The 23,862-nt window shown below is 41.2% G+C and overlaps 1 protein-coding gene across 3 annotated transcripts in view; it reads right to left on the bottom strand.

The window, feature by feature from the left end:
- lrch3 (leucine-rich repeats and calponin homology (CH) domain containing 3) overlaps positions 1–23,862 on the bottom strand; it is a 46,642-nt gene that overhangs the window by 9,912 nt on the left and 12,868 nt on the right. For 2 of the 3 annotated variants that reach the window (XM_083695252.1, XM_083695254.1), the window contains exons 4-17: positions 23,688–23,793; positions 23,464–23,600; positions 23,251–23,360; positions 11,840–11,933; positions 11,174–11,291; positions 10,160–10,302; positions 10,000–10,076; positions 9,800–9,842; positions 9,444–9,617; positions 8,859–8,906; positions 7,393–7,446; positions 4,536–4,604; positions 3,680–3,710; positions 3,361–3,474 (exon numbers count right to left, since the gene is read on the bottom strand). In XM_083695252.1, coding sequence (XP_083551378.1) covers positions 3,361–3,474; positions 3,680–3,710; positions 4,536–4,604; positions 7,393–7,446; positions 8,859–8,906; positions 9,444–9,617; positions 9,800–9,842; positions 10,000–10,076; positions 10,160–10,302; positions 11,174–11,291; positions 11,840–11,933; positions 23,251–23,360; positions 23,464–23,600; positions 23,688–23,793 — 1,318 coding nt within the window. The remainder of the gene's footprint in view (positions 1–3,360; positions 3,475–3,679; positions 3,711–4,535; positions 4,605–7,392; positions 7,447–8,858; positions 8,907–9,443; positions 9,618–9,799; positions 9,843–9,999; positions 10,077–10,159; positions 10,303–11,173; positions 11,292–11,839; positions 11,934–23,250; positions 23,361–23,463; positions 23,601–23,687; positions 23,794–23,862) is intronic. The other variant, XM_083695253.1, reaches the window with a different exon arrangement.

The following is a 23,862-nucleotide window of genomic DNA, read 5'->3' as shown; positions in this document are numbered from 1 at the left end:
GTAACAAACATGTATCAACTTTACTAGCAAATCAGCCAATTTCATTCTTTAATTTACAGTGCACAAATGCCTCCGTGGCAGCGGGACTTTTGAAACAATCTTGCAGTGTTCACAAATGCCTGGCAACCCATACTTGAAACGCTCCGGCCAGTATTGTCATTCTCTGCAGATTGAAGTCTGGATTTGCTTTCGTCCCTTGCTTTTTTTGGTAAGTCAGGTGTGATGCGATGATTGCGTGAAGACCATTTTCTGGACCCTCGGCATCATGGGCCACCATAATAACAATTCTTTAGTCCTAGATGGCTCTGCTGACCTCTTGCCTCCCGGGAGGATATGAGGATCTCCTCACGAAGGCTACAGGGGTGTCCAAGCTACTCCTGCTCCAGATGGACAGAGCACGCTCTAATGGTAAGGCCTTAGCTTCAACTGTGTCCTTACTCCGCCAACTTTGGTGGTCTCAGATTAAACTGCCACTGTCAGTTCAGAAGACCTTTAGAGAGCTCCTCCTCACACCAGATGCCATATTTGGGCCCTTGGATTTGACAGAGCCTCTTGTGACGCTTAATGATAACAACCTACATAGGACAGCAGAAGATGACATCATCCCACATTTGCTGACAAATTCACTCACCTTCCCCCACTCATAGCAACTTGCACTCTGGTAGTCTAGATATCACACTGGTTAGGCTACTCCTAAAGCCTATATGCGATCACTTTGTGTCGTGGTGCGCGTTGGCATAGGCTAGTGCTAGATTGTAGTGCAGGTTTGGATGAGTTGGGATTGATATACTGACAAATATATGCAACACTCATGATCAGATCTGTTTATTGGGTCCACTCGGGTGAATCAGTTGTAGGCCTTGTGTCATTTACCGGAGACCCGATCATTTCATGCATTTAACTTGCACTAACCACTGTGTTATTCTCCCATCATCCGGAATGTAATCAGCATTGAATAAAACTGAAATAACAGAACAAACCAGCACATTGTGTCCAGTTACCGGCCATTATTAACAAATTTCCGATTAACAAACAAAAGCGTGACAATTTATCCAGAACGCTCTCCCCCCTGAAAGTAAATGCATCATTTTTATTATTACATTGTGTGAACGAGAGAAGGCTACCGTGAAAATTTGCACCCAATTATGACGGTTTTATAGATAACAACTGTAGGCTACTTTTCTATCCAGTCTCAATCCCACTGAAACCCAACATTCTTACTTCTGTCTCGCATGAAAATTACAAACTTCATTCTGTAGTCAATACGTTACATTACTAATGCCGACTCGTGCTTATTCATGTCAGACTGCGCTAAAACATTTCCCCGTTTCTCTGCACTGTGAGCGAATGCGTGATGACGGTATGAGAGTAGATAGGAGTTGGTCCCATTGCTTGGTCCTCGTTTAAATAACCTGATATTCAAACTATTTCCAATCTTCATCTATTCAATTCACAAGCTTCTATAATAAACTTGACTTTGCCAATCTATCTGATAAGGAAAGCTGATGAGGCAAACCATTCATCCTTCACAGCTTGTCACCACCTAGTGGTGGATTTCAGCAGCACTTCACACCGCGTGTCTGCTGCAACAGAGGTATGATTTCATCAGTGGGTGACAATAAAATGCTCTCAGGTAGGCTGGAAACTGCCATTGAGCTGCATGTTTTAGGGATGTGATTTTCCTGATATCTTCGTTTTGGGCACAATACTCTCAATGGAGAGAGATTTCCTGTTTTTAAAATGTATATTTTTTACATCGCTTGTGTATTTGTTAAATAGCAATAAATATATGTTCTAAAAGCCTTGAGTCACCTAAATTGACATTCACTCCAACCCAGTTGGGGGGCCATGTCAGTGTGTGCACACAATGAACAAACACATGAAAAAAACCCTGACTGAAATTGAAAATGGACAACCCTCCCCAAAATCCCACCATGTACCTCACATTATAAATAATCATCATTCCCTTACTGTTGACTATTCTTAACATTCGCTGTTAGTATTTTGTGTTTCAATAAAAATGTTCATGGGTTTGGGGCATCATTATCAAAATAGTTTGGGTAATGACATTGGAAAAACCCATTGTAAACCCCATTTCCGTACCCCAGTTGAGGGGCATGGCCACTGTAGAACATCACTCTGTGAGGGTCTATATGTTGAAAGTGTATGTCATTAACATATATACAACAAATGTATGCACTCACTCACTTGCTTTGGAAAAAAGCATCTGCTAAATGTATATTATTATATTGAGAATACAATAGCCATACAAACTCCTAAATGAGACAGACAGAATTTTAAAATAAGACAGAACTCTGAAACTAGAAAAATAAGTTCCAGAAGAATCTGTGTGCTTGCAAAGTCTTATTTTGGTAGTAGAAAAAGTTTAAAGATGGTTTGGAGGAAAGATAAGATAGATTTGCTGGGTAGTTGAAAGAAAGTGAGAGTCTTATTATGGTAGCAGATAAAGTTAAAGATTTGATTGGCGGGTTGGATAGATTTGATAGATAGATAGATAGATGGATGAGAAGGTTAAATGAGAGATTAGATAGATGAGAGAAGGTTAGATAGATAGATCGATCGATCGATAGAATAAGCCTGGTGTAGTTCAGCAGAGTGGGTAGAGTGTTGGATGGGTGAATGGTTGAGAGTGGCAGAGTTTCTTGGTTAAGTGGTTGAGTGCTAAACCACTGTTCTAAGAATGTGTTCTACAGGTCTCATATATATATGGATATGTATGTATATATATATATATATATATATATATATATATATATATATATATATACACACACATATACACACACACAATCATAGCACACAAAGCAGAGAAGACGATGTATACGTTCAGGGACTGAAAAAGTCCCATCAAGATGTGTTGGCCGGGCCAGACTTGACAGAGGAATGTAGTATGCAACACCCAATTGACCAGGGCAAAAGATTAACACCCGCCAAATGCAGGTAGATTTTGGCATTGGCGGATAAATCTGTAAATCTTACCAGCCACTTTGGCGGGTAGCCAACAAAGGTTTAAGAGATAAAAAATAATTTAAAAAAAAATGGTCACTGTTGATTTAACATTTGTGACAACACTCATTCCTCCTTCAGCTGACTGTAACTGCTCCGCATCTCCATCACACTTCTCCTGACTTTCAAACAACCCCCCCCCCCAACCCGGTTACAACAATGTCTCTGGTTACAACCTAAAATAAAGCATACAGGAGGTTTGTTCTGTGCAGGGAGTATATTGGTTTAAAATGTGGTTGGTAAAAAATTGTGGCAATTTTCTTATCCACCAGACACTTTGGCTGGTAGACCAAAAATTACATTTTAGGCCCTGGTCATGACCCCATGACATACCTCTCCTCTTCTCCTCTTTTTGGCTGAGGCGAAATAGGAAGCTGTCTGGCCGTTGGGCAGGACCGCGGCAGGAGGGCAGTGCAACAGGGCCAGGGTAAGTGGGTGATTGGAGGGCTGCAAGCAAAACAAGAATTCAGCAGGTGGGAGAGAAGCAGAGTGAATGGGAGTGTATTGGATAGTGATAGAGAAGCTGGCATAGAGAAGCGAGGAGAGTGTGTGGTGTGTTGCACTAAATGGATTGCTGCAAGCCAGTGGGACATATTGTTGAACTTCAGTAATTGATGTAAATGACAAATTAATGACACAAACAGTTGCTTACCTGTGGGAGACAGGGAGGCACGCTCTTCCCCCTGTTGAGCAACCAGTCAAGAAGAGAGTCAAGTACAGATACAAAAAAAAATATATATATATAAACATATATATATATATACATATATATATATATACACACACACACATATATATATATATATATATACACACACACACACACACACATATATATATATATATATATATATATATATATGTAATTATTATTATTATTATTATTTATTTTTCTAATCTTGGTTTAAATTTGCATGGGATGAAAGCATACACATTCATAGCATTTATGGCTTTTTTCCCCCTTTTCAATCTGTCCATATTCATCTTACCCAAATTCTAAACTTAAAACACCAACACCAGTCAGTTTTGCTTCCTGGCTTTTCTTGAAAAAAATAAAATACTCAAAGAACAGATGCACAAGTGATGATGTTAGTCATTCACTGAGCTATTTGGCACACCAGATATAGCTAGGAGCAATTCTCAATAAAATGTGTCGAAAGGTTGCAAAAAAGCCTGTGAATGGGTTTCAGAGGGTTATATTTGACTTAACAAACAGGCTAACCATGTCACTCAGTAGCTGTATGAAACAGCATGTGTCATGGCATGTGGGAAATTGTTTTAGGAGGAGCTAGGAAAATAAAATGTATGCCAAATACACATACTTTGACCTAAATGGCAATAACATTAGGCAGCACAAGGATTCCATATATCAGCTAAAAAACATCAAAATGGCTAATGTGTAATGTGACCATCACAGAAGTGGTCCTGGACCAGTGGCACACAGAGGGAGAAAGAGAGAGAAAAAATATGCTGTTCTGAAAAGCCAACACATACTGAGTTGTCAGTACCTGCAGCAGACAGGAGGTGATATCAGCAGGGTGGGAAAGACATCCATCTATGGACATCCCAGAGAGAGACTAGGAGGGATAAGGAGGAGAGTGCAGGAGAGACAGAAATAAAGGAGAAAAGAAAAGATAGCGAAGCAATAGTAGGATCAAGGTTTTTAAATAAAATAAGAATTTAGAGAAAGAATAACTCATGTACAATGAAGAGTGAATATAAAATAGAGAAATGAAATGAAATAACGGATTATATATGCAAATAGAGAGAGGAGGAAGAAATGGGAGAGAAAGAGTTGGGGTTCCATTTTAGTCATAACAGCAAAAACAGCATCATGACTGTTTATTGAATGACTGTTAATTGAATAAGCACACACAGCATGCAGCACAGATACTTTACAGGCCACAAAACCACAACTGTGTATGAGTACGGTGGTATGTTTACATACCTTAGTTTATGTATGCTGTGTGCACATGTGGGATCTGCATTAGGATATATACAGTGCCCTCCATAAGTATTTGAAAGAGGAAGCATTTTGTCTTCTTTTAGCTCTATACTCCAACAGTTTGGATTTGAAATCAAACAATTACTATGGGGTCAGAACAGAGATTATAAACTAAGTGAATGGTTGTTGTTTTTTCAAATTGAGTTCACCATTTAGAAAGTACAACATTTTTCAGGGCTCCAAAGGTATTGGAAACAATCACATAATGTCCAAATTAAGTACTCATGTTTAGTAATTGGTTAACAATCCTTTGCACGCAATAACTTCCTGAAGTCTGCCACCCATTGACCCCACCAGAAGCTGGGTATATTCTGTGGTGATGCTCTGCCAGGTCTGTATTGCAGCCATCTTTAGTTGTTGTTTGTTTTGAGGTCTTTTTGCCTACAATCTTATTATCAGGAAATGAAATGCATGTTCAATTGGATATGAATCTGAAGACTGACTTGGTCAGTCAAGAACTTCCCGCTTTTTGGCCCCTGATAGTTGCCCTAGTTGCTATGGAAGTATGTTTGGGGTCATTGTCTTACTGTTTGATGAAGCATTATCCAATGAATTTGAAGGTATTTGTTTGTACTTGAGTGTTTCTGTACACTTGAGAATACATTCTGCCACTGCTGTCAGCAGAAATATCATCAATAAAGACAAGTTAGCCAGTTCTTATGGCAGCTTTACATGCCCAAACCATAGCACCCCCTCCACCATGCTTCACAGATGAGGTGGTATACTGTAAATCTTGGGCAGATTTCCTGAATTTCCCCTAGGGATAAATAAAGTTTCTATCTATCTATCTATCTAGATCCTTTTTTCTCTGAACTGTCCACTTGCAATCACTATGATAAGATTAATCTTATCTGTCCACAAGACCATTTTCCAGACCTTTGCAGGCTTTTTAGGTATTTTTAAGCAAACTGTAACCTGACCATCTTTTATTAGGATAACTAGTGGTTTGCACCTTGTAGTGAAGCCTCTGTGACGTATTCTGTGGTTGGTAGTCTCTGATACATTCACGCCTATCTCCTGGAGAGTGTTCTTATGTCATCCGTTGTAGAAGGCTTCCTTGGCCTACCAGCCTGTTTGCGATTGCTGAGCTCACCAGTGCTTTCTTTCTTTTTTAATGACGTTACAAACTGTTGATTTTGGTCAGTCTAAGGTTTTGGCTATATTTCTGATTGATTGTTCTGATATTTCAGTCTCATAATTGCTTCCTTGACTTTCATTGACGTGTCTTTGGTCCTCATGCTGACAGACACCAATAGCAGACTCCAAAGGCAAATGCAAAACCGAGAATCAAAACTAGACATTGACAGCTCTCTTATGCCTACACAAACGATGTGACAGAACACACCTGACTAACCAGAAACACCTGCCAATTTTCATTATATAAATAAGGGGGACTATGTATAAAAAGGGTTGCAATTTCTAAACGGTGTAACCAATCTTAAAATAGAAAATGAATTAATGCTGATAATCTCTACTTTAACCTCATGACCTGTTTGATTTCAAATCCAAACCGTTGGAGCACAGAGCTGAAAGAAGACAAAATGCTTCCTCTTTCCAATATTTACGGAAGACACTTATGTATATGTGAGTGGGAAATGTGTTTGTTGAGTTGAGTACAAAGTCAAAGTCTCTTTCACCTGTTTGTGAGTGCCAGGCCTCCTTTTTATAGTGTTGGTGTCATTGTCTATCTCAAACACCATGAGAGGCTGGTACTCGCTCTTACAGGGAGCCAGCCAGAGGAAGAGAGAGAGAAAGATGATCAAACACAGAGAGACACAGGGTCAGAGAAAGCAGTCAAGAAGAGGAGGGTTTAAGCAACTGTATGCTGATTACAATGCAGCAGGAAGGAGTGACCTACTCTCTGTGAAAGAAGTTAGTGAAAGATAGTTTAGAGTCAGAAAGGAAGAATAGGCAAGGATTCCAACAGCCATCCAATAGTCAACCAAACAATCCAAAAACCAAGCAGCAGATCATGAGCATTAATGCAAACAAAAAGCATGACTCCACTATTTCAGTGAGTATTAAACGAGGAACGCAGTACTCACTAACAAAGCAACACTGAATTATTGGCATGACCATTGCATGACACACTAATTTAACTTGAGTTGCAATTAAAATTGCAAAGAAGAAGGGCCGATTTTGACCAAGATAAACATTCAAAATGCATATGGAGGTTGGCATAAATATTCGGCTAATCCACGGTGTGAATGGTGTGAGTTCTCTACAAATCAACTGTAGAGAGTGTAACTTAAACCCTGCATCCGTACAAGTAGAGAAGAGGATGATAAGGAAAGGTTATTGGTTGAGGGATGATTGGTTGATAGGGTGGGGAGCATGGAGAGGTTCACACAGGCTCTTACCATGAAGAGGGCGGAGTCATCAGTGTGGGTGGAGCGTCTGGAAGGGTACATGTTCTGGCAGGGAGTTAGGAGAGGGAATGAGGATATACAACACGGAAGGGGAACAGCACAGAGGGAGTGAAACATTGGGAAAGATGGAGGGTAAATGTAAAATGTATAGTTTGATACAATGCGCTCCATAACTATTGGGGAAAGGAAGCATTTTCTTTTCTTTTGGATCTATACTCCCAACAGATTAGATTTGAAATCAAACAATTACTTTGAGGTCAAAGTAGAGATCATCAGCTTTATTTAAATGCTGTTTTGTTCAGATTGATTTCACCATTTAGAAATTACAAGATTTGTTAAACATACTCCCCCCTATGTCAGGGCAGCAAACGTATTGGGAGAAAATCATAATGTCCAAATGAAGCACTAATATTTAGTATTTGGTCAACAATCCTTCGCATAAAATAATGGCCTGAAGTCTGCGACCCATTGACCCCACCAGGCGCTGGGTATCTTCTGTGGTGATGCTCTGCCAGGCCTGCTGTATTGCAGCCATCTTCAGTTGCTGTTAGTTTTTAGGTATTTTTGCCTGAGAAGAAACGTGGGCTTGGCCATTGCAAAGTCTTATTTTTGTTGTGGAAAAAGTTGAAATATGTTTTGATGGATTGGCTGGGTAGTTGAAAGAAAGTGAGTGTTATTATAGTAGCGGATAAAGTTCATGATAGTTTGGTTACTTCGTTGGTTGGATAGATAGATAGATAGATAGGATGAGCCTGGGGTAGAGAGTTGGTAGATTAAGTGGTTGAGAGTGGTTTCAGTGGGGTAGAACGGTAGCAAAGAGAGTGCATTGTTCTGTTTTGCTCATTATAAGAATGTGTTCTGCAGGTCTCCTGTTGCTTTTTATTGAAGAGTCCTGAAAGGTCCATGGTAGTTGCAGTAACAAATGAGCTCACAGAATGTTGGCTTGAATCAACATTCCACCATGTTAACCAGATGAGAGGTTTTGGAGTTACAAAAACCTTAATAGTTTAAAAGGTTTAATAGGTATCAAAAAGCTTTCATCTGAGTTGATCATTTTGAGTTTTTGGCACATTTTACAGTTGAAATGAGGTGAATATCTAAAAAGGTGTAGGTGTTTTAAGTAAGCCCACCTAATTAAAGCTGAGAACCTCTACTTTAACCTCATAGTAATTGTTTGATTTCAAATCCAAACTGTTGGAGTATAGAGCCAAAAGAAAAAAAGTACTTCCCTTTCCCAATACTTATGGAGGGCACTGTAATAGATGAGATAGAATGCATGGGGAATGGACAGGATTGCTTAAGAGTGTAAGCATGCCATTTCAAGGAATACCATTGCATCCTATCCTCAACACTTCATCCAAACAGTAGCCAATTCAACATGCAAAGATGAACAGAGAACATAATAGGGAGAAAAAACGGTAGATGGAATGGGTTGAGAGAGTAGTGTATTGACTCACCTCGCTTTCTGTGGGACTCAGCTTAGTAGGGCTTTGAACTGCTTTGTGCTGCAAAGACAAACACACTCAGCTACAAGGCGTCAACATCCTTTACTAACTACTAACATTATATTCACTTGCATAATAACCTTGTCTCCAAGCTATTGTGCACAGCACATATAATCCTGGAATACCAACAACTCAAACCTGGCTTCAGTGGGAGGGAATTTACAGAGTAAAGTATTTGTCATTATTTGATTTCAGCGAATCACACGACTGCAAGGCGTGGCTCCGAATCAGAAAAGTGTGGTGCGGAAGCACTGGGGAGGTATTGTAGGAGATGATTGGTTGGTAGATTAAGATGATAAAGCCAGTGACTATGCGACTGGCAGATTCTCAGAGTTATTGTTTTTTCAAGGAAGGGCAAGTTTGATGCGTTGGTCCACCAAACATTTCAAGCATTTGGGCGGAGGTGTCGCATGTGTTTGTGTGCTTGTGTGTGTGTGTGTGGGTGTGTATGAGTAGGCTGTGAGGGTAATTGTGTTTCCACTGCATATTATCAGGCATGCATATTAGCATGTGTGTTACTTGACGTTGATTTCTGACCTTGACATAGCTCATAACGGCCTCTCTCTGCATGGAGCGGGATTTCTGCCTCTCCTCCTCGTACCGCAGGGCAGCAAGCTGGGCCTCCCGCCGCACACGCTCCACACCACCACCAACTGCCCCACCTATCCCAGGCCCTGACCCAAGCCCAGAGCCCACAACACCTCCAGCTCTCTGAGCACAGGGAGACAGAGAGAACAAGAGAAAGAGTGAAAAAATGGACATGAAATGGTATCACCAGTGACTCAATGAATCTGATTTTCCACCAACTCAATTTACAGAACAAACAGAACAAACCTCCCCCCACATGCCTGTAGAATGGTACACACTGTGCACACAGCGCACACACACATTACCTGAATAACAGAAGATGCTGTGATGCCAATATCATGGGCACTTCTGCAGGTTGGAAAAACAGATGGGGACAACAAGAATTCAATCAGATTTCTGCAACAGAGCTCGTAATAAACAGGTAGGTAGAGTGGAGACTGACATGTCTGTAAGTGAGGTCACTGCAATGTGGATTGGTAGGATTCAGTAGATCTGTAATCTGTACCTGTTTTGCAGAGAATTATGTCGCCTTGCGTCATCTGCCCTTGAGTCTCTGGTGGAGTTGGACTTCACCGGAGAGCCCTAAAAAACGGACAACAAATCAATACAACCACCTTAACACTTCCATGTGACACCTCACACTAGCCAGTCTAACACCAGCCTACCTCTCTGGTGATGCGACGCTCGATATAAGCCATGAACTGAGAACTGAGGCTGATGGTCTCTGCTCCACGGCTCCTCCCCTCCTCTTCTTCCTCTTCTCCTGTACAGCTGTCAATAAAGTCTATCTGCTCTAGCTCCGCCTCCACTGGAGGAAGACAGACACACAAACACAAACCATGACAGCTTAGATTTGGAATCAATAGACAAAACTTGCAACAAAAGCCAGTGAGAGTTGGGGTGGACAGACATTACACACAAACAGGAAAATACCAAATATCACCGACTTACTAACATGTAAGATAAACACAAAGGAAGGAACAAGGTCATTCCAAAAATAAGGGAGCCAAGTGTGTGACTTTTAGGTCAAAGTTTCTAAATGGTTAGATTGAACTGCAAAGAAAAATGGAATGTAATTCCATCTGTGTAGTTACAGGAAAAACATTTAACAATTTCACTGTTACTGTTCCTCTCGTCTCGCGTAGCCATACCTCCAAATCAAGTTGTTCTCACGCCTCCTTTGGAGGTCTGGAGAATTTTAGATTAGCCTATGTCTTGGATTGAACTGGACAGAGCAATGGGAGAATGTTCTTGCAATTCCATTGGATGTTACATTCCAAGAAACCCTCCCACATGCCCGTAGAATGGTTGTTGTTATGCATCACAGCTTTTCCGACCTGGTAAGACTATTTTGCAGAGAGTTGTTGTCTATGCTAGCTTGTAACATTGAAGAAAATGGTTTGACGCGTCACGAGGCGTCACTCATTCCAAACAGGTTTTCACCCCTTCGTAGTTACTTTCTGCAAAAGATTTCCACAAGCTTTCCCAACTAGGAAAGCCTGGTCTCAGCGAGGTTAATGTTCCTCCATTAAAAGTGGTTTCACAATTCCTTTAAACAGCTCTACCAAGTACTCCACTCCAGTAAATCATCACTGGCCCCTTATTTTAAGGAACGACTCAGACGTACACACAAACGCACAAACGCACAAACACACAAACACACAGTTGTCGATTCTCACATGTGCCGTTGGCCACGGACCCGCTTCTATTCTCCTCCCTCTCCCTCTCTCGTCGCTGTCTCTGCTCTTTGGTGATCTCTGCAACTCGCAACGGCAAGTCTGACAACTCTTCAGTGGGCTGCAGGAAAATAAACATTTATAAAGGTGATGAGCAGAGAGTGAGTGTGGCAGCAACAAGAAGGCAAAAGGAAAGACAGAAATAGAAGTGGGGGAATAACATTAATTGAATTATTAGCATCTTGCAACTTGCAAACATAGCACCAGTGTGACTTTTGCAAAAGAGTCATGTAAATCTAAAGAACTCTATATGAGTAACAGATGATGAGGTCATTTTAGAATGTCTTTTCTTATGTAAACATATGCAAACACACAGTACTACTACACAAAAAAAGTCAAAGCTTGATCCCATACAAAGTCCTTTCATCCCAAGTCTATACGTACAGTCAGCGCTGCATCACTCAAAGGCCGCACCCACACAGAGGTGAGCCGAGGTCAACAATTAAGTTGTTTTTGGGTGATGTTTCAAATTAATGCCCAGATGTACAGACTGTATGTATAGCCAACATCTCTAAAGCAAGCTGAGTATTAGCTGAAAGTATTTAAAGCCCTCTTTAATCTCTGGTCCTTTTGCTTTAGTATATGTCAGCATTGATGCAAGTGTCTCACCTCATTGCCTGACCATCTCTTGTCCCCACTGTCCACACTGTTGAAGCCCGAGTCCAGTGCTCCATATGTTCGTCCAGGATACAGCTCCTCCATACTGACAAGGAAATATTACAGAAGGCTATGATGTGTGCATCTGTGTGAAGGCCTAAGGGCAGTGTATATCTGTGTGTAAGAGTGTGGGGAGCCTGTATCAAGAGGCCTCATGCCCATAGGGGGCACTTGCACTTGCCCCCTCAGATTCGTCCTGTTTTGAAACTGATTACTATACTTCAAAGTTTATACCCATATTTTATCATAATTATTTAGAAAAAGATCAGGGAGGAGATCTGGTCATATACAGTTGACTAAAACAGCCATTTGGGTTATGATATAATACATTATAAAAGTGGGACAGTTAAACTCGTAATGCATAAAAGTTCTTAAAGAACCAATGTGTATCATTAACTGAAATGACCATTGAACAGCAACAGGTATGCTTAGAACAATATGTTGTACACATGTAGGGCTAGGCAGTATACCAGTATGGATCTACGCTGTGATATGTATTTTGACTAGACCTTCAACTGTTCAACACTGGTTTTGCGCCTCTCGTCATAGCATGTACAGATTGTGTGCAGCTAACTGTTTAATTCATATGTTTTACATGAATATAACACACTATGACAACATTCAAACGTTAGCTTTCATCTGTTAAATGAGTTTATATACGCGACACACAGATTAGGCGCAAGACAAAAGCGCAGAGAACTGACATGACTAGACGTGAGACGTACTATAACACCCATTTCAGAATTAAGTGTGGAATTTTCATTTTCTTTGAGACACAAGTCAGGAAGTTATAGCAGAATTGCGACTGGATCAAAAAAATAGACTACTATCCAGGACAGGAGAACATTATTTTCCTTCCCATGCCATCCTCTACTATATAAATGGTCAACAGACTCCATGGCTATGGTATGACAGAGACAGGTAGGCCATTGTGCATAGACACAGTAAGTCACTGTTTAAAATAGCATGTTGTCATCGCAGAGGTGGATTAACTCAATTCCACAGCTGTGGCAGATAATAGTTGTGAAGACGTGTGAAGTGCTGCCGAAAGCCACAACAAGGTGGAGGCAAGAGCTATGAAAGATCTTTTAAAAAGATCCATCCTTCTGTGGGAGAAATTACTGACAGTGCTGACATTTAGATAGATAGATAGATAGATAGATAGAGATATATAGTTACTTTATTGATCCCCATGGAAATTAAGGCGTTACAGCAGCTCACATCACAAACAACAACAAAATAAAGTGACAATAGAATAAAATATTGTTTCCTCCTAGTAAAAAAAAAAATCACAAATTGAACATGAGAGAGAGAATAGTTTGAGATTACAGAGCCTCCCTGAATCAGCTTGCCCAATAAACCCCTTTCACAAATAAGAGAATGTTCTATATTTAGTCAAACAGAGTTGATTAGCAGATCAGCTCATTACAGGGAGATGAAGAGTGTAAATTGTTTAAATACCAATTTATCTTAATGGGAAATGTGTTTTTCCAATATCCTTATCTTCTCTCATACTGTTTGTTGTAGTCATCACGCATTCTCTCATGCGCAGCAACACGCGACAGGTTCAGGTGAAGGGGAAATGTTTTAGCTGTAATTTCACATAAATAATCAGCTTTGATAATGCAACCTATGGATCACAGAATTACATTTTCATTTGAGAGGAGTAAGGATTTGGGGTTTCAGTAGGTTTGAGACTGGATAGTAAAGTAGATTATTTTTTTCTTTTTACTCTCCTATGTCTCTACTTAATATGACAGAGATGCCTATGTGCGCAAAACGTGTTTTGCAACGTTCAATTCCCCCACCCATTTGTTAACAATGGCCAGGGTGTGAATAGTCTGACAACCTGCTTCAGCCCATTTGGGTGTGGTGAAGTGGGGGAAATCCTGGATGTACATTTTTTGTACCACACAACCACCCTGTTGTGGATAACTGCTCATGTTCAGGGGGCCTCATTTGTCAACATGTTCCGAAATAATTCAAATAGGCCCTATTGGATGATTCAAAACTGAAATCACTGTCAATTTCAAGTTCAAGGACATTTGTGCCTCTATTCAAATGTATTTTTTCTGGATGCTTTAACAATGTTTTCTTCTGCATTACAGTTGTAGGCTTCCTATCTATTGTCTACATTTGTAGACTTCCTGTCTATGTTGTTTGATCTGATTAATTCAATTATTGGATCATTAGTAGCCTAGAGAAGATGATAAATTCACTCAGAAAGTGAATCACACCTAGCTCCAACCACCGCCTCACATTGTAGGCTAGATCGCTGCCCATTACAAACCCATAGCGGGAATTTTGGGGGTTTATAGAAATTACGTAGAATGTTAAGAGCCTATTCAACTTGCATTATGGGTTTACATTGCCAACCAAAGGATGGACGCTTGGAGTTCAACTTTGAGGATCAACATTTTCTTCAACCCAGGAACAATCTGAGGAAAATTCAACAACTGAGGCAAGATCATCCTTTGTGTAAAGATCTCCATTCTGAACCTCCTTTCGACGAACAAAGAAAAAAGGAATCCTGTGAGTAACTTGCATGTCAAGAGGGGAAATGTATCAAGCCATGAATAATAGCAAATGTGAAAGAGTTAAACAAAATAGGAAAAGGGAGATTTAGGAGTATATTCAATACATAGGCATGAGAATTCTCCTTGATGTGCATCTGATGGATGTATGATTTTGACCTGCTAACACTGTAAAGTTAGAAAATTATACTGGGGGTTAAGTGGGAGGTGGATTTGCAAAGGAACTGGGCTTTTCAGAACCAGCACAGTATCCCATATCTATCCTGTCCTTCTGTTAAATTGCCACCATAGGTATATTGTACGAGTGTTCTTAGAACCTAATACGATGGAATGGGCCATTGAGTATGTTGCAAAAGATAGATAGATAGGTACTTTATTGATTCCCGGGGGGAAAGCAGCTCACATCACAAACAACAAAATAAAGTGACAACAGAATAATAGAATAAAATAAAATAGACATCTGAAACATTATTATTATTATACATTGCAAGGAAAAATCCTATGGATCACTTACAGATAAGGTTAGATTGGCTAGTCAAATCATGTCAAGGAGCGCAATAGTAAATGTTCCAACAAGAAGCGCAAACATGCCAATGTGTTACAAGCTTGAGGGTCAGACAGAATTGAGGCACCATCTGGAAAAATATGCTGAACAGGATGAAACAATGGAGAACCATAAAGCAAAAAATGCAGCAGGATTGGCTGAACAATGATTGGCAGCAGAAACTAGCATTACTCTGCGCCATCAAGTGACTTCTCTGAAAAACTGATTAAGTGTGTGAAAAGCTTTGAATCTATCACTGACCAAGCAACTGTAAAAATGCTAAAATGCATGAGTTTCTTTTGGCACGAAGTGGGAGGAATCCAGAAGTTAAGCATAAGTCTGCAGCGAATAATGTTCTGTCAACTAAACTTCACACATTTGGAATCACGTGGATGCTCTTGGGATCAACCGACCAGCATACTTGGAAACTGATTGTGACAGCACAGAGGATGCTGGTTTTGAAACTGAGGGATGCAGAAATACTGTTGGTCCCATCAACGCTGCTCCATTTCACATAAGGGACTTGACGCCGGACTTGCAAAAAACTAGCACAAGATGGTGGTCAACCCACCACACGCTATGAATATGAACAAATACATGAACATGTTCCACTGCCTATTATGGATTTCGGGAACCTTTGCAAAAGTGTAGGGCAGTGGGATGGGTCCTCTGCTCAACAGAGAGAAATTGCATGGATGACTCTTATTGGTAATCCACAAGCAAACTGGGGACTGATTCAAAACACAACACTAGTGAGGAGTGAGAATCCTGCAGCCTACCTGAACAGACTGTTTTCCTGCTACACAAGAAATTCTGTAAGTCTAAATCCCCAAAGAAGTGATCCAGCTTTCCTGGCCCTGGTCATGCAAACAGTATGGTTCATTAATCAATGAAGCCACCAAACTTGCACTGAACCTCAAGCAAAAAAAAGGGAAATTGCACTTTTGCAAATGTATGTAGCGTCTTGAGTAGCTGACTATCAGCAATAGTCACCAAGGAAGGTGGCAAGAAAGTTCATCACAGAATCAAATGTCACAACTGTGGAAACATTTACCGCATTATGGAGATACTGCTGGACCAAGGGAGGCGGTGCAGCCAGAAAACATCCAAAACAGCAACACAAACTGGTGATCTACTGGGATTTTCACGCACAACCATCTCTAGGGTTTACAGAGAATGGTCAGAAAAAGAGAATATCCAGTAAGCGGCAGTTCTCTGGGCGAAAATGCCTTGTTGATGCCAGAGGTCAGAGGAGAATGGCTAGACTGGTTCGAGATGATAGAAAGGCAACAGTAACTCAAATAACCACTCGTTACAACCAAGGTATGCAGAAGACCATCTCTGAACACATAACACGTCGAACCTTGAAGCAGATGGGCTACAGCAGCAAAAGACCACACCGGGTGCCACTCCTGTCAGCTAAGAACAGGAAACTGAGGCTACAATTCGCACAGGCTCACCAAAATTGGACAATAGAAGATTGGAAAAACGTTGCCTGGTCTGATGAGTCTCGATTTCTGCTGCGACATTCAGATGGTAGGTTCAGAATTTGGCGTAAACAACATGAAAGCATGGATCCATCCTGTCTTGTATCAACGGTTCAGGCTGGTGGTGGTGGTATGATGGTGTGGGGGATATTTTCTTGGCACACTTTGGGCCCCTTAGTACCAATTGAGCATCGTTTAAACGCCACAGCCTACCTGAGTATTGTTGCTGACCATGTGTCCCTTTATGACCACAGTGTACCCATCTTCTGATGGTGCGTTATCCTGCTGGAAGTAGCCATGTCACAAAGCTCACATTATCTCAAACTGGTTTCTTGAACATGACAATGAGTTCACTGGCCTCCACAGTCACCAGATCTCAATCCAATAGAGCACCTTTGGGATGTGGTGGAACGGGAAATTCGCATCATGGATGTGCAGCCGACAAATCTGCAGCAACTGCGTGATGCTATCATGTCAATATGGACCAAAATCTCTGAGGAATGTTTCCAGCACCTTGTTGAATCCATGCCACAAAGAATTAAGGCAGTTCTGAAGGCAAAAGGGGGTCCAACTCGGTACTAGCAAACAGAGACAGGTAACATTACCCTAGCAAGAGGGAGACAACCTAAAACAGAATGGTATATACCACTAAAGCTGAATAACTTTCAATTGTTGTGATGATATTTCTATTAAGTGAAAACAGCATCAAAGGGTGGAATGGAATGGAAGATTCAGACTGTGAGGAGACTCAGAAACGGGTGTTGGTAGATCACAACATAGTCTGGGATTCTCACTGCTCTTTATGCTATTTTTTACTTTTCAATTTTTCTTTTGTCAATTGATCTATGCACATTTGTTGAATGTGATGAGCCATCAAAATAATGAAGACAAAGTTTTAATTTGACTTTTAAGGACATGTTAACACATAGAATACTGCTTCAGACTAGGACAAGGACAAAAGGTGTAAAATCACCATTCAAACTGAATTCAACTCATGTTAGCCTGCAGAATATAGATTTTGGGAAGCATCATAGAGATACTCAACAATTGTGATTACATGCATTAACCAATTGAGGTGCCCAATGTGCAGGATTGTCTCTGAAGATTAAATGTCATCTTTAAACCTTTCTCATTTCCTTTTACTTTGATTAAGGTTCAAGGGGGGATTATGTAAGCAAATGTCATTAATGATAATGCTATCAAACAGGTCTATCTAGTCACCATATGCCCTGTGGAAAATGTCCTGGAGATCTCTGATCAAAGAGTAAGACTGACCAATGCCAGAAGCAGCATTGTAAGGAAATTTGATCAATGATAATGCTAACAGGTCTGTCTAGTCACCATATGGGAACAATGAATAAGGGGCCTCAGCGACACCTCTGAAAATCTGCCACTTGAATGGTGGACAGGAAGGCTATTGTTAACCACCCCCAATTCCAGGTCACCACACCTTTGGGGTCTCTTGTATAAAATGTGTGTCTCTCAAACATGTAGTTATATTTGCACTGCCTTTCATTTACCCAGTGTACTCGGTGTATTGTACAATACTATTTTGCTTGGACAATAAACTTGTTACTTGACTAAACACTTTTTGGAACTGCAAGACATTTTATTTCACAAGGGTGAAATTCCTACAGGTTACAGACTTCAGGCAGTTATTGCCTGCAAAGGAATGTCGACCAAATACAAGTACCAAATACCAGAAACAAGTGCTTAATTTGGACTTTATATGAATTCATCCCATATCTTTTGGTGCCCTGAAATAGTGGGACTATGTATAAAAAGTGTTGAAACCCATATGTACACAAATACCATTAAAAAAAGCTAAGAATCTATACTTTAACCTCATACTAATTGGTTGATTTCAAGTCCAAACTTTTGTAGAGCCAAAAGAAGGAAATATGCATCACTTATGAAGGGCACTGTATATTTCCAGAAATTAGCCAGACCTCGCTGTTGTCGCCTGTTGTGTGTTTGTAAGCGTTGATGCCAATAGTATAAGACTTTGTTTGTTATGCTTTCAATTGATCCGACTCTTGGTCAGGTGCAGGTGAAAAGAGCATGACAGAGTAGATGCACATTAGTGAAATGGGAATGTTTACTAATATTTTTTCGCAGCCTTTAAACACCAATTCAGTAATAAAGACTGACGAGAGAACGTAAAAAAAAAAAGATGTGCATTATTTCTGCATTATATATATATATATATATATATATATATATATAAAATGTCATAATAGGTCCACAAGTCTCTTGGGTTTGGGCTACATTTTAAAACTATATTTCCCCTCCCCCTATATATGGCAAGAGATTAGAAATTAGAATGCTAAATACAATCCAGGTCCACTCCTCCCCAAGAACAGTAATGTTCTTAATTTAATTAATTTTGTTCTTTCCTGCATAGAAGAAAATTTAACTGTCAATCAATTCCATTTTCCATCAAGAATATAATAAAATGGTTCTGTTCATTTTTGCATTTCAAAAATGTTTAGGCTACACCGCTTGGAAGTGTGGGCTTTAGTAGTAACCTAACCAGTGTGCTATCTACCAGAGATATAATACATACATATCTGCTATCGGTATATTAATTTAGGAGTGAGCTAAGATAAAGGACGTCATCACCATAGGGCCCAATATTTCAAAACTTTTAATCTTGATGATAATGATCCAGATCATTTTTTGCTATCCAGGATCAGATCTAGCTGGCAGATTTTCAGTAGTATAGATCATTCTGATACAAATTCAATGTTTTTTTAAATACTGGGCCCTGGAGTTCTTGTGACAGGGAAAACAATCAGAAAACATTGCCGTCAGAGCCCTCATTATGATTTTGAATGTTAGCGCCAATGATTATGCCACAGGTTTAGCTGAAATGTCGCCATTGAGTGTATAGGGGTTCTGTAGTTCTATTACAGAACAAGTCATTGTACAAATTAAGTTTAACCAACTTTTTCATCCATACCGAAATATTTATAAGAAAGAACAAATAGAAAATTAACAGATCTCTCTCCCTCACTCCTCCAGGGAAGCGCAGTGTACATCCTCACACTGAGGAGAAAAATAAAATAAATATATACACTGCTCAAAAAAATGAAGGGAACACTTAAGGGACACATCAGATCTTGATGAACGAAATGTTCAAGTTGAAAATCTTTACTGATGTACATTGTATAATTTGTTGAGAACAAAATGACGTAACAACGGTGGAAACCAAAATCATCAACCCATTGGGGGCTGGATTCAAAATCACACCGAAAATCAAAGTAAAAAATTCAAATCACAGGCTGATCCAACTTCTGTGAATTTTATCACGGCAACTCATATGATTCAGTAGTGTGTATGGCCCCCGCATGCCTGTACGCACTCCCGACAACGTCTGGGCATGCTCCTGATGAGTCGGCGGATGGTGTCCTGGGGGATCTCCTCCCAGACCTGGATCAGGGTATCAGGCATTTTCCTGCACTAGGAGGAACCCAGGGCCCACTGCACCAGCGTACGGTCTGACAATGGGTCTGAGGATATCATCCCGGTACCTAACAGCAGTCAGGGTACCGTTGGCTATGACATGGAGGTCTGTGCGACCCTCCAAGGATATGCCTCCCCAGACCATCACTGACCACCGCCAAACCGGTCATGCTGGATGTTGTTACAGGCAGCATTACGTTCACCACAGTGTCTCCAGACTCTTTCACACCTGTCACATGTGCTCAATGTGAACCTGCTCTCATCTGTGAAGAGGACAGGACGCCAATGGCGGACCTGCCAATTCTGGTGTTCTCTCGCGAATGCCAATCAAGCTGCACGGTGTTGAGCAGTGAGCACAGGTCCCACTAGAGGACGTCGGGCCCTCATGCCACCCTCATGGAGTCTGTTTCTGACAGTTTGGTCAGACACATACACACCAGTAGCTTGCTGGAGGTCATTTTGTAGGGCTCTGGCAGTGCTCCTCCTGTTCCTTCTCGCACAAAGGAGCAGATACTGGTCCTGTTGTTGTGTTGATGCCCTTCTACGACACTGTCCAGCTCTCCTCGTGTAACAGCCGGTCTCCTGGTATCTCCTCCATGCTCTTGAGACTGTGCTGGGAGACACAGCAAACCTTCTTGTGACCGCACGTATGGATGTGCCGTCCTGGAGGAGCTGGACTACCTGTGCAACCTGAGTGGGCTGCAGGTACCGCCTCAAGCTACCAGTAGTGACAAGGACACTAGCAGAACACAAAACTAGCACACGCAGGAAATCTGCCTATACAGTGGGGGAAATAATTATTTGATCCCCTGCTGATTTTGTTAGTTTGCCCGATTACAAAGAAATGAGCGGTCTATAATTTTTATGGTACTTTTATTTTAACAAATAGAGACAGAATATCAACAAAGAAGTCCAGAAAAAACACATTATATAAAGTTATAAATTCATTTGCATTTGATCGAAGGAAATAAGTATTTGATCCCCAAGCAAAACATGACTTAGTACTTGGTGGAGAAACCCTTTTTGGCAAGCACAGAAGTCAGACGTTTGTTGTAGTTGGTCACCAGGTTTGCACACATCTCTGGAGGGATTTTGGTCCACTCCTCTTTACAGATCCTCTCCAAATCCTGAAGGTTTCAAGGCTTTTGCTTGGCAACTCGAAGCTTCAGCTCCCTCCACAAATTTTCTATAGGATTAAGGTCTGGAGACTAGCTAGGCCACTCCATGACCTTAGTGTGCTTCTTCTTGAGCCACTCCTTTGTTGCCTTGGCTGTATGTTTTGGGTCATTGTCATCCTGGAAGACCCATCCACGACCCATCCTCAGTGCTCTGGCTGAGGGAAGGAGGTTCTCGTCCAAGATCTTATGGTACATGGCCCCGTCCATTGGCCCCTCAATGCAGTGAAGTCGTTCTGTACCCTTAGCAGAGAAACAACCCCAAAGCATAATGTTTCCACCTCCGTGTTTGACGGTGGGGATGGTGTTCTTGGGATTGTAGCATTCAGCATTTCTCTCCCTCCAAACACGAAGAGTCGAATTTATGCCAAAGAGTTCAATTTTGGTCTCATCTGACCACATCGCCTTCTCTGAATCATTTAGGTGTTCATTGGCAAACTTCAGATGTGCCTGTACATGTGCCTTCTTGAGCAGGGGGACCTTGCGGGCACTGCAGGATTTCAATCTGTTACGGTGTAGTGTGTTACCAATGGTTTTCTTGGTGACTGTGGTCCCAGCTGCCTTGAGATCATTACCAAGCTCCTCCCGTGTAGTTCTGGGCTGATCCCTCACCCTTCTCATGATCATCCTTACCCCACGAGGCAAGATCTCGCATGGAGCTCCAGGCCGAGGGGGATTGATGGTTATTTTGTATTTCTTCCATTTTCTAATAATTGCACCAACAGTTGTCTCCTTCTCACCAAGCTTCTTGCTGATGGTCTTGTTGCCCATTCCAGCCTTGTGCAGGTCTACAACTCTTACCCTGATGTCCTTTGAATGTTCTTTGGTCTTGCCCATGGTGGTGGAGAGGTTGGAATGGAAGAGATTGATTCTATTGACAGGTGTCTTTTATACCCATAACAAGCAGAGATTAGGAGTACTTTCTTAAAGTGACAGGAGTAATCTGTGTGCCTCATGGGCATATAACCGGTCTGTATGAGCCAGAATTCTTGCTGGTTTGTAGGGGATCAAATACTTATTTCCTTCGATCAAATGCAAATGAATTTATAACTTTATATAATGTGTTTTTTCTGGACTTCTTTGTTGATATTCTGTCTCTATTTGTTAAAATAAAAGTACCATAAAAATTATAGACCGCTCATTTCTTTGTAATCGGGCAAACTAACAAAATCAGCAGGGGATCAAATAATTATTTCCCCCACTGTATCTGCCGTTATTAGTCTTCCGAATCTAGTTGTGCCTTATCGTCAACATCTTTCCCTGGACACAAAATAAGTTGCTAACTTCTAGAGGTTTGCCGATTTTAGCTGTGTGCACTAGCTATAGAGATTTATTTCGATTTATAGAGGGCAATTTCCACCTTAATTCTGAGCCCCACCTACCCAAACTTGTGATTTGTTGGTAGAGGTGTCTGTCTGTAGAAGACCCTCCTCGGAAGATATGTTTCTCCCTTCTCGAAGTTCCTAAAAAGCTGGATCCATTATTTCCAGATGTTCCGCATTAGTGCGACGGATGGCTCGAGACTATGCACACAGCAGTGTGTGTGTGTGTGTGTGCATGGCTAGTGTGTGTTTACAGGCCTCATGTTATTCTAAATCTAAATTCATTATGAAAGATCTTTTCATGTCAGTCCCATCCCCTTAATCCAGAAATTCCTCCAGCTGTATGTCTCACCTTCCCACCAGTATTTCACGCTCTCTCTTTCTCATTACACTATCTCCATTTTCATCTCTCTTCCCAGCATCTGGAGAGTCTCCTGCCATGTTCCTTTGAACATTTACAAGTGAATAGAAAGAAACAACAAAGTAGAGCTGAGCAGATATATAGAAAGGAGAGATAGCAGTGGATATATACCAAGAGAAAAAGACTAGAAGACAGAGATAAAGAGGAAACTACCCCTTGTTTGCCCCTCTACAGCTGTCCCTCTGCAGACAGCTGCTTCTTGGGCTGCCCTCTCATTCTTATTATTGGCAGTGGAAGTGTGTGTGTGTGTGTGTGTGTGTGTGTGTGTGTGTGTGTGTGTGTGTGTGTGTGTGTGCGTGTGTGTTGGAGGATGTTTAAGGACAAATAGCTAGTGTTTGTACACTATGTCTGTATACTCTTCTCATGGTGAGTGTATGCATGGTGCATGTTTGGAGTGCGTGTGTCTGCATCTCACCAGGAGCCGTAGGCAAGTGGTCTCCTGTCATAGTCTGGAAGCTCAGGAGTAGTTTTGCTTGCCTCCATGTTCAGATACTTAAATATATGGATCTTCCCCTTTATACAAATCTGGGGGGAAAAGGAGAGAGATTAGTTATAGACAAAATAATGAATGAATAGTTTAACTAGTTATTATCTACAATCTGTATTTCTAAATTGAGTGGTGTGTTACCTGTGCAGGTGGATTCTGCAGGGGATTGTTGTCCAAAACGACGCTCTGCAGGTGCTTCAGGTTGCGGTAACAAACAGGGATGGACGTCACCTTGTTACAGGAGAAATCCAGACGCACCAGGGGTAGCTCCGCCAACTCTGTGTGAGCAGGCCACAGACGGTGTAAACAGCAGCAGAAAATATGTATATGTATATGTTTCTAAGGTGTGTGAACAAGGTTCTAACCCGGGGGGAGGCGGGCCAGGTTGTTCCGGCGGATGTTGAGGTCGCGCAGTGCCTCCAACTGGCCGACCTGGGGAGGGAGTGTCTGGATCTCATTACAGCTCACGTCCTATGGGGAGAGGAGAGGGGGAGACAATAGGAGACATGAGGGTAAGAGAAGATTTGATACAGGTGCCTG

This window comes from Argentina silus (genome assembly GCF_951799395.1).
Source record: "Argentina silus genome assembly, chromosome: X".
Taxonomy (NCBI): Eukaryota; Metazoa; Chordata; class Actinopteri; order Argentiniformes; family Argentinidae; genus Argentina; species Argentina silus.
This window is presented reverse-complemented; position numbering and strand designations above follow the sequence as displayed.